The following is a 12,147-nucleotide window of genomic DNA, read 5'->3' on the forward strand; positions in this document are numbered from 1 at the left end:
AATATCTATTTAAGTGTACTGGAGTAGTGGAGTATTGGATAATTTGGTCCTCCCAGAGAATAGGAGTGACATGCATATGCTGTACTGCAGATTCAGATGCTTCATGTCAATGATATTTTTTTTACTTTTGTCAGGTGTCTGATAATAACAACAACAATGGAGACAGCGCCATCACGACACGCTCCAAGATCATCAACAACCTCATCACCAACAACTTCACCGCCTCGATCACGCGCATCATCAGCTTCGCGAAGCTGGTGCCGGGATTCCTCGGCCTGGACAAGTCCGACCAGATAACGCTACTCAAGCAGGGCTCCCTGGAAATCCTCCTGGTGCGGCTCGCCCACTATCTCAACACCAAGGAGGAGGGCGCTAAGCTCATCGCCGGTTGCCAGGGGGCGTGTCAAATGCTGGAGGAGTGTGGACTGATAGCGCTGAAAGAGATCACACTGGACGTGGTGGACTTTGCCCAGAAGTTCAAGTCACTAGGAATTGTCACCAGCGAAGTTGGGCTTTTCACTGCCATTATTCTCCTTAGTGCAGGTAAATCATGATTTATATGTGCTGCTAAGTGTAACATTTTCAATTCTATCTGTCATGCTTTTATTATATCTCTCCCTCTTCTCACCCTCTCTCTCTTTCTCTCTACCAGCCCCCTTTACACTCCGTGCAGCCATGCCCCCCCACCCCCATCATATTTCATTTCCTTTGCTTAGAAAACAAAGAGTTCTCTGTTATCCACAGACAATCCAATAGATGATGAATTTGATAATCCTGTCTTGACTATGTTGATCCTATATATAGTTTACTTCTTCATCTCCCTCACTTTCTCTATGTCTTCCACAAAGTTACTGTTGCACTTGTCTTCATAAGTTTATATCTTTTTTTTGGGGGGGGGGGTAGTTGGGGTTGGGAGAGATGTTGTTGGTTCTGTCTCCAGTTTTCTGTGTTTTGTCTATGCATGCATACTTTCTGCCTTCCCGCTTTATCAACTTGCTGCTCCGTTACCGTGGTGAACTCTTTGTCAGTTCGTTGACTGCCCACCTACACTCCTCTCACTCACTCACCTGATTGGTCGTCTGAGGACGGAGCAGCGGGTGCATAGAAATGTCAGGGCTAGATTGGATGCTCGTCGGAGAAATGGTAGAAATTTGTTGCCAGAAATAGAGTCGATTTGATTTCAAAGGGATGTGAAGAGTGCGTCACCCTCTTTGAGTGGAAAAGTGAATCACGAAGAGGAAAGAAAATAGCGCAAGCTGCCGACTGTCTGGGCCTGTTAAAAGCTGTAGTCCCTAACCCCTCCCCCCTCCCCCACCACCATACCAATGATCTTTGCCAAATGCCCTTGTGTTTCCACATGTTTTTCCAAATAAAGAAACAGCCTGATAGATTTGAGAAATTCTCTCTTTAAGGCTAGTGAAGGTAATATCAGGTCAAAAAAGGACCTTATGTTTCTTCATCCCTTGTGCAAAATGAAAGAACCTGGAAAATTTCATGCTGTCTGTAGCTTATCATCATCACAATATTCATCATGATACAATCAGATCTATTATTTTGATTTACTTCTGTTTGTTTCCTACAATTCCTAGAATGCCAATTAAGTGATGCCCTTCTCAATCCTCAGACCCCGAGATTTTGCAGTGCAAGGTTAACTTTCAGGGGGGGGGGGGGGTCTAGATTGATAGACTAGTGGGATGCCTTCAGCTAGTGCTGTCATTATGAAGGTAGTGGGCTACTAGTATTGATCCTCCCTGTACTAACCAGCACTGAGATGAGGGTTTGTAGGAGGGCTTAATAGTCTACAGCACTAAACCCTACAGTTTTTCTTTGGGAGAGAGAGAGAGAGAGAGAGAGAGAGAGCTCAGCTCTGCAATAATAACTGATACCTGCACTTTGTTATATACGTCCACACACAAACAAGCACACTCTCACACACAGACACACACACTCTCTCTCTTTCATTCTTTCTCTTTCTCTTACAAATATCAAATACAATACGGCTGTGACAGGACTTTAATGTTTCCCATGTGGTGATCATGTGACATCAGAAATGACAAAAATGCAGTATATCCAGGAATTCAGTAGTAAACATTACAGTTAAAAACAAAATATAAAAACATGACCCCAAAGTTGGGTTGAAAAAGATATGGGAAAGAGTAGATTATCTTATGAGAAAGACTGCATAGGGGATTGTGTACCAAAACAGCTCTTGAACTACAGTAGTAATGTAGGTCAGTGGGTTCACATCTTGGTCACCGTGGTACTGAGAGAGCTGGAGCGGTGCCCTGATGGTATTTGAGGAGGAAACCCAGGGTGTTCAACCATATCCATTGTTAATCAGAAGAAGCCTCTTGAAACGGGGGTCACGAAGAAGTGGGGCAGAAGAAAAATTGTTTAAAAGCAGGCACTGCTTGTCTGCATTTAGAGCATTGCCAGGGTTTAGGACTTGAAATGCCCTTTCTTGAGTTTAAGTGACAAGTTGTCATATTAGATATAAAGTAGAATTACTATTCCTTGTCCAACAAGGTACATTGCTAGAGTGTATGCGAGAGAAGATATATTACCTTGGAAGAGAATTTGAGAGATCCTTGAACTGATCGAATTCAAAGGGAAATTCGTGGAGTGTCTTCTGTTACTGAATCGGCAGGTAGAATTGAGTCTGAAATATCAGAATGCTTTCTTCCAAATTGAGTAAATTGCAATTTTCTCTTCCAGCATGTGGTTCAATGTAGAAAATGCAAGTGCAAAGAGGGGAAAAAGAAGTTGCCCCAGAAAACATGAAGCCTCACATTAAAAACACATTCTAGTTTACTCAGCCCAGAGAGGAATCCATCCGGTGGCCTAGATCGTGTGCCAAACGCCCTGACGTGTATCTAGGATACGCAGAAAGAGCCCCCCGAAAAGTCGGTCAAGGAATCTGGTGATGTGTTTTTGTCATGCTCCTAACATCTAATTGGCTGCGCAGATGTACTGTCTGTGGGCACGGGACGTCTATTTCTGTCTCAGCCTGGATGCTGGGCAAGAATGCTCAGGAGGAGCGGATAAGGGAGGCATGAGGGACCGCTTTAGACATGGACATAGAAAAGAAATATGAGAGGGAAGAGATGTGTAAGGAAACAAAAGAAAATGAGGGTAAATTGGTTTGCGTGAGAAAAAGATGGGTTATGTTGGGTTTAATGATGTGCGCAGACAAATATTGTATGAAGTACGGACAAAAGCAAGGTATCAAGGGAACACAGTCTCTGTAAACAGGTTGGTACAGGGTAGGAAAGCTACAATTGGGACGCTGGCATGAGAAGAGAAATGCAATGAAGAGGAGAGAGTTAGCTGAGGGGAGGAAAAAACAAGGATGACAAAATGGAATTTTTAACAGATTGAAACAATACAAGGAGGATAAATTCATAAATAAGGGGAGAGATGTTATAATAAAGGCAAATTTTTAAAGATAAGAAAGTGGAATTCATGATTTAATGACAGATAGATGTTTTGTAAGCATGTGAAGAGTAAGATTGAATAAATGCTTGTTCCTCTATGTATTTTTGTAACATTTTCACATTTCATTATAATGCAGCACATTTTTTTTTTTCTTTGTCAATGGCCCTTGGAAAAGACTTTGTTAAAACAAAAATTTTGTTATAACCACGTTTGTTATAAGCCAATTTCAATGATAATTTTGGGACCTGAATTTTTACTTTGTTATAACAAAATTTAATCATAACCGTGTTTGTTAATGGAAATGCACTGTATATTCATATTTGCGTACATGACAAGCTTTCCAAAGGAGAATGTGCCTGCTTATTCCTAATGTCTTTGCGTGCTTTCACAGTATTGTGGTTCATGATACTCCATGACATTAAGAATCAAAAAAAAAACAGAAGAAGATAAGTACAGGATGAAACAGAAAGAGCAAGTGAGTGAGAGAGGAGGGGGGGGGGGGGGGGGTTAGTAAGAGGGAGACGGATGGGAAAGGAAGAGGGGATAGGGGAGATGGAGCTACATAAGGGAATTTGTCAATAAATCCTGAGCATGACATCACAACTCATTCAAGGGTCAGAGTGAGAAGTTCTCTTTGCTGAACCAGCAGTGAGAAAGTATGTCAAGGGCTGGCTGGGAGTGCTGGAGAAGCTTGGGGTACTGTTTACGGATGTGAGGTCTGCGGTAAATGTATCCATCCATTGGGGCGGCTCATTTCCTCCTGAGGGGATATCACATTTAGTGTACATCGCTGCATGCCCCTAATGATGTGCTACTGGCTATTCCTCTTCATGAGACACTAGTTCTTGTTTAGTAGAGAATATGCCTTCCAATAACATTTAGCTCCTGCCTTCATTGCCTGTGGCATTGTGGTACTCTTTATGATGCACTGGAAGGCAGCCAGCGAAAAACATAGACAAAAATAAAAACAAAGCAAAACCAAAAGAAAAACAAAAGAGCAAAATCAGAAAGAAAAATAGCCACCACCAATCAAACACAAACACAAACACAAAGCAAACAAATAAAAAGAACACAACTACAACAAGAACAAAACAAACACTGGCCTTTGCTTTAAACAGCTCTTGACATTTGCTTGTGCTTACGATGTATATCTGTAGGAAAATTTCATTCATTCTTCTATATGATTATGCAAAGATCTTTCATGTTTCTTAATTTGTAACAAAATACATGGTGTTTCATTTTCTTTGAAATAGTGCACACTGTTCTGCAGGGCTGTGTGTGGTGTGGTTTGAAAAAATGAAATGGTCTTATTCATATTGATTGATATATTGCCAATCATGGAGAGGTTCTCTAAAGGTTGGTTGCATATTTCACCATATTTTCCTTTGAAACTGTTTTAATTGTTAGCATGCATGATTTTCAGCAATCAAGGAAATTTGTTTGATATGAATGATAACCAGATGCTTGCAAACAGTTTGATATCAGTGAGATATCAAATCATTATACATATAACATTAACGAGTATGTTCAGTAAAGAAAACAAAAATTTGTGTTGTAATCAGTATGCCATCTTTGTTTCTTGCCCTCCACCTTTTCTCTTGTCCAGACCGGCCAGGTCTCAAGTTCCCACAGCACATTGAGCCACTTCAGCTCCAGGTCATACAGGCACTACAGTCCCAGGTTCTTCACAACCACCCCAACGACCGCTCCGTGTTCCCCCGCCTCATGACTCGCCTCTCCGACGTCAGGCAGTTCAGCGTCATCAACTCGGACAAGATGCTCAACATCTTCGATGCTGGAAAATGAGGCAATCCAGGCTTTGGGAAACAATAGATCCACTTTACCCGGAACTGTGATAAACTGACACTGAATGTATATGTACATATGGTGAAAAAAAAAGATACCTTGGTCACACTCGGGACATGCAGTCATGGAGCGTTTTGGGCCATGATTTAATTTGGCGAGCAGAGTTTGGGAGCTGAGGGGTAATGAAACTGCCCCCCTACCTCCTTCCAATGGAAACTGGTCCTGCCTTCCCCATGTCCTTCATTGCAGCCGTCATTGCATTCCACATGCCAGGAGCAGTGAATTGTCAGTGCCTGTTCCCCCCCCCCTCCCAACGAGTGACCGTGCTTCGAACTAATAGTTGACTCCTGCTATGTTCCCATCATTATCATCTGGACCACAAGATCTGGCTTCACTCTCAAACGGGACCAGTGGCAGGCAGACATCTGTGGCTGGGGATTCAAAAGACTTTCATAATTTTTGCTCATCAACTCTCTTTTTTTTTCTTGTAGCATATGTGAGATTAGTGAGATGCAGAAAGTGTGTACTTACATGGATGTCTTTGTGTTGATGATGATATGTTTTCTTTAAAAAAAAGTGAAATTAATTCGTGGTGTGTGTATTATTCCAGGTAATATGCTTTATTTTTCATGTCCTAACATAAATATGGGAAAAAGCTGTTACAAAGAACTTAAGTGGGGTAAAAATGTATTGAGAAATGCAAACCTTAACCATCCTTTGATGTTTACAGCGCATTTTGTGACCATGAATATCAGCACTAAAGGATAACAAAGGAATATTGATAGGCATATTATATGAATCAGCTGATGTGGTTGGTTTCTAAATAAATTTGAACTTGATTTACGAAGACAAAGAACTTCTATAAAGCCAAATATTTCACATGTACTTGAGCCCAAAATTGCTTCATTTTCCTTTATTGCCTGTATTTTGGGCTTTGTGTGTATCGATAGTACCTTTATCAAATAGGCAGGCACATTTTGCACGAAGTGTACAGATATACGAATTCAAAATATAAGCATGCTTTTGTACATGTTAGTCAAATTTTGCTCTTACAACTGTCCTTGCATTCAAAGAAAACCCACTTAGTGCATTAAACATGTACATGGTGCATGATAAAAGTGCAGCTGGTTGGTGTATGTGAAAGAAAATGCAGTAATTGAGTGGATCTTGTTACATTTAATGAAATCAGGGGATGTTGCTGGTTTAGCTGCCTACTTTCCCTCGTATGCCAGATTTTCCACTTCATTTTTTCCAAAGTCCTTTACTGCTGAAGGCGACAAAGTACTTAATGTAGCAAAAACTGTTAGTAATACATAAAGAAAAGTTGTCATTCTATGCTGATAGATTCGGGATAATGATTGCTTGTGCAAACACAAACACACACAAACACACACAAAAAAACAAACCACAGCAACACAAAAAACCAAAACAAAAAAGACCCACTGTGCTCTGTAAATTTGGCCCAGGCATCGAAACAGATGAGTATACCAAATGCCCTAACCGTCCACCACCTTTCTGCATTTGTGTGAGGCAAATTCAGGAAGATAAAACATTAGATTTGTGTTTTGTGTTTTTTGTTTTTCTGATACAAGTGCAAAATGTGTCAGTCCAACTCGTGCTGTGTATATATCTGAATATAGTGTAGATAGAAAGGATTGGACTAAGTTATAAAGATGGTTTGTACATAGCTCATGAGGTGTAGGCCCATAGGAGTGGTGATGAAGAATTGATAAACAATCTTCCACACCACTTTGCCAATTAAGTCAATGGGAAGAGATATATCGAATATTTTTGTAATTCTAAATTATTTTTGAATTCAGCTTGAATGCTCTTTGCAGAGCTCTTTAATAAGTGAAGTCACTCAGTTGAACAGAAATATAGATATTAAAGTAGACATTATATGATTTGTGTGTTTTGTTACAGTCGTCATTATCAGCTTGTGCCGGGCAGCTTAATAGAATATGCTAGATTTTTCTGAAAATTTTCTACTCATTTCGGTAGGACACTGTGTAGCTGTATTCTTCTAAAGTCCAGTGTCTTGAGTCATCGTGCAGTGTGTGGTATTCAAATGTAATGGGAGTATTAACAAGGGAGTGATCAAGTGACGTACTACATAATATAGTGGATGGACCAAACTAGCAAACAAGAAATCTCCTTGGTTATTGTTGGTAAAGATAAAGATTTGAAACAGTCCAACCCACAATGTTACTGACATGTGTGCCATACTAAATGGTTATGAGCTTTTAAAAACAATGTAAATCTTCCATCTCCATCCCATTTTCCTGTCATGTTTAGCAGCCTATTACTGGCAAGTCTAGTTTGGACATTATTTTATTTATTTTTATTTTTGACTGAACATTACCTATTTCAACCTAAACGGTAATCACATCAATGGTTGTATGAATTGTTCAGGCTGTCCCCCAGCTTTGTTTGTGTTGATGTTTTGTTTTTCGACATTTTGACACGATATTATTTTATTAAATCGGGCCATCAATTAGGGCAAACTCTCAGCCAGATAGTGAATAATTATTAGGTTTGGGGATAAAAAGAGAGAATTTGCAGTCTCTTTTAATGATTACATATCAACTCGCCGTATCCATTATTAGAATTTTTTTTTCATCACATATTGCTGCTTTGCAGAGACACAAGTCTTTAAGGGATGATAAATATTGTGCAATACGCAGAGTGAGCTTTTGACTCTCTCAGAGTTATATATACTTCTTCTCTTTTTTTGCCATCAAATGTCACTGAAGTGAATTTTGTTAAAATTCTTACCTTGTAATTTAAGCCACTGAGTCCATGTTGTTGAGAAGGTGCAATATTTATGATCTTTAATACACATCTGATCTTTTCCTTTTTATTTTTTGGTGTTTGCAAGTGTAACATTTTAGCAGTACAAGCTGATGCTGAATCCAAAGAATAACAAAGATAAAGAGAGAGAGAGAAGAGAGAGAGAGAGAGAGAGAGAAAGAGAGAGAGAGAGAGAAAGAGAAAGAAAGAGAAAGAGAAAGAAAGAGAAAGAGAAAGAAAGAGAAAGAACGAGATAGGGAGAGAGGGAGAGGGAGAGAGAAACAATGAGAGAAGATGAAAGAGTGATTGGTACGGAACAAAGAAATGCACTTTTATGTACCCTTAGTTTAGAGAAGTGGTTAGGAACAAGTCACAGTGGTAATTTAGTAGTCATGGAAAATATGCTACAGTGTTTTAAAAAAAAATCAATGCACTGTATTGCGAAAGGCAGCACTTTATTGTGACACCGATATGAAATGAAAATATGTGTAAAAATGTTTGTTTCCAAAAACAACTTGTACATCAGATTCTAAGAGAATAAAATGGCACGTAAAATTTCAAAGAACTGTACTCGAGTGTTCACTATCTACTCTTGGTAACAGGTTGAGAAGTGAATGAGGCATAGTCACTAAATGGCTCGAATTCACGAAGGTGGTACAATTGAAAGCATGGTTTAAACCATGGACAATTTGTATGGAGCACCAAGCGTCGCATGGCCTATTTCATTACAAAACGATCATTTCATAACGAAATGACAACATTTAGTCGACGAAATGACTGATTTCATTACAAAATAGGCCATGCGACACTTGGCACTCCATACAAATTGTCCATGGTTTAACCCATGGTTTCAATTGTACCACCTTCATGAATTTGGGCCATTCTGTCTGTTGAAGTGTTGAATGAGTAATTATAATCCTCCTTCGAAGTGGATGTCTACCCATGCTGTCCCGTAATAGCTCAGTAGAAAATACCACAGACTATCAATCACAACTTTGCAAATTAACGAATCTACAGGTGATCTTCATGAAATATATTGTTTTGCCGTGTACATGTTTACACAGTAATGCGCTGCGCACCCTGCGCAGGCCACAGAACCACATGCAGAATGACATTTTGTTACATGTACACGCGGGAACCCCTGTTACAATGAGCTGGCTTACAACGAAGTACCACTTTTAACAAGGTGAAGCCATCCATTCTGATATTACACAGCTATATTATTTAGCTGGTCTCTTTTTTTTTGCACATTGATAACAAGATGCCAGTTATAAAATATGCAGTTTCCCTGTATTGACAAACATGATAATGTGTCATGTGTAAATTGTTATTTATTTACTGTTGTGTGTGTGTGTGTGTGTGTGTGTGTGTGTGTGTGTAGGAGGACATCAGTGTCACTAGAGATGTGCCATTGCGTATTAAATGTCTGTATATAGTACGAATGAACATGAATGTATACATATATAAGAATATACATACATATATCTATATGTATATAAATAAATCTATATCTACACACACACACTTATATAATATACAGTATATAAATATTTTCATCTTTTTTTTAGGAATATTTGAATATATATGTTGATTTAGATACATTGATTATATTCATGTATGTATGTATGTGTATAATAGACATAAATATACATATATATATATATATATATATTTACATATATATATATATACACACACACACACACACTATATATATAATATATAAATATTTATGTACTTGTGTATCTGTCAAACTCCTGTACACGCCATATATTTAGCGAGTCTAAATTTTCACGAAACAGGACTTCCCGACGATTTCGCCAGTGTGTAAATTCGTGATCGTGGAGTACTGTACTGAACGGAGAAATGTATAATGTGTGCATCACATTCATATCGGGATCAGGGTCATTACTTTTCGCGTGTCTTAAACTTCACGAATAGCACCCGAATCACGAAATTCGCGAAAATAAAAACCTTCCGAAATATTCAGTGTATACAGTATCTGTTTGTATATCTCTCTATCTAATGAATTTTTGGTCTGTCTGTTTATCTATATAATTATCTCTTATTCTATCCATCATTCCTCCCATCCATCCATTCACCCAATACAATATACTGTAAAAGTGGATATTTCTGTGCATTTTGTGAGGCCAGTAACTAGCTCCAAATTAAAAGCATACTTTAATGCTTTAAACACTTTAATGGTTTGATTCCGGAGAAATAAAAACATGCAAAATTCATCTTGTCCTGCTGGGTGCTAAAAAAAAAAGATAAATAAATAAATACTTGCTTAAAAATGTCTGCTCTTACAACATTCTTTTGAAATTGCCCCTATTGCCTTACTATCTTTGAGTGAAGAGCAGATTATAACACACAAACACACTGGTGAATGAGAAAAATCTCTTATCAATGCATCTATTACACACAGGACTATGACATAAAACAACAATGCAGGCAGGAGATATTACTGATTTAAAGCAGTGTATCGCTGCAGGCACAAGACCCTGTACCTTGATGTGTCTATGTGCTCAGAGACCAAAACCTGTTCAGAATCAGGCCCTGGTAAACAGATGAGACAAGGGCTTCATGACATTAAAATTTTTGGCTCCTTCGACCATTGCTCTCATGCAATATCTACATGCTACAAATGTAAGCCAGACACAAATTCTACCCACCAACATAACCCTAACCCTAATCCTAATCCTCGTATCAAACTAAACCTAAAACCCTATCACAACCCTAACCCTGTAAGTCCTTGGAGAAAATATTACAGACAGGAGCAATTGTCACAGGAGCAAATGTCATGTCACTGTGACCGGGACATTATTGTGTGCGTAGTTGTGATGGTCATCCAGTGAGAATCCTTTAAATTTTATTTTACTCTCTGTGTAACTCGAAAGGGACAAAATGAAATAAACTTTGTTCATGTTTTCTCGGAAATGATAAACTGAACTACATTTGAACAACTGGACAAAGACAAGGGCATGACAAAGACACATGACAAAGACACACACACACACACACACACACACACACACACACACACACACACACACACACACATACACATACGCCCAAAAAAAAAAAATCCAAAATAAAACATATGCATTGCTTGTATTCCAAGATTGTTTTCTGCCAAAGTTTCGCTGCCTGGGAATGATTTTTATGGAGATCATACAGCAGGCATAGAGTCTTTCGTCCACTCATCTGGGCCCCCGTTTTATCAAAAGATAAAATTGATTTTAAATTTTCTTACCACACAGGCTGCCATAGACTTACAGTTGAAATCAACTATATAATCAATTTTAACTCTTCGAAAAACAGGGCCCAGGTCAAAGAATCAAAGAGACAGACCAATCTGTGAGCTTAATATCATCACTCTTTAATGAAAATTGGACTTTCCAAGTACAACATGACTCAAGATTTTTTTTTTCTTGCACTGATGCAACAGAAGGGGGTATCACCGAGAAGATAGACAGACGATTCTGGTACAACAATCACAGTAAATAGCTTTTCACCTCCTGATATTACACCCATGGGTTGACCACACCCATAGATCAGCCACACCCATGGGTCAGCCACACCCATGGGTCGGCCACACCCAACCCTTGTTGGTGTCCATCCACTTGGTATCCACTTTTTCCCATTAAGCTCAAACTCAAGAATGGTTCTCTCTCAGAAGCGTGGAATTCAGTATCATCTCCCAACATCCTGGCAAGTCTCCACAGACAGAGGGCGCACTGCCACATATATCACAGCATTGTGGTTGATTGTCGACATAACATGCGCTTGTTTACAACTGTATCGAAAATATTCTCTAGATGCATTATTTTTAATTGTCTCCATTGACGTTACTATGTCATTTCACCGACTCACTTGAATATAAATAAATTGCATTACAGAGGAATACTTTACACACTTCAAATTCTTACTAATTTCAACAATATTTTGCCATTAATTGATTTCTGGAAAAGACACTTAATCCACAGGATGGGAGGGGTTGGCAATAGTTTGATGTTTGAGTCTTCAGAGATTGCCTGGTATGAAAGAAGACGCCAGCATCCATTTCAAAACTTTATGGAACGTGCAGCAGTTGACAACATGATCGGTGCTTCC

The 12,147-nt window shown here is 38.9% G+C and overlaps 1 protein-coding gene across 1 annotated transcript in view; it reads left to right on the forward strand.

Moving 5' to 3' along the window:
• LOC139716921 (nuclear hormone receptor E75-like) overlaps positions 1-6,008 on the forward strand; it is a 30,280-nt gene extending 24,272 nt beyond the window's left edge. Inside the window, exons 5-6 of the mRNA XM_071628443.1 lie at positions 135-543; positions 5,042-6,008. Coding sequence (XP_071484544.1) covers positions 135-543; positions 5,042-5,241 — 609 coding nt within the window. The 3' untranslated portion in view covers positions 5,242-6,008. The remainder of the gene's footprint in view (positions 1-134; positions 544-5,041) is intronic.
• Positions 6,009-12,147: the final 6,139 nt, after the last annotated feature.

Source organism: Diadema antillarum, unplaced genomic scaffold (genome assembly GCF_040938485.1).
Source record: "Diadema antillarum isolate AM-2024a unplaced genomic scaffold, OU_Dant_1.0 scf00000071, whole genome shotgun sequence".
Taxonomy (NCBI): domain Eukaryota; kingdom Metazoa; phylum Echinodermata; class Echinoidea; order Diadematoida; family Diadematidae; genus Diadema; species Diadema antillarum.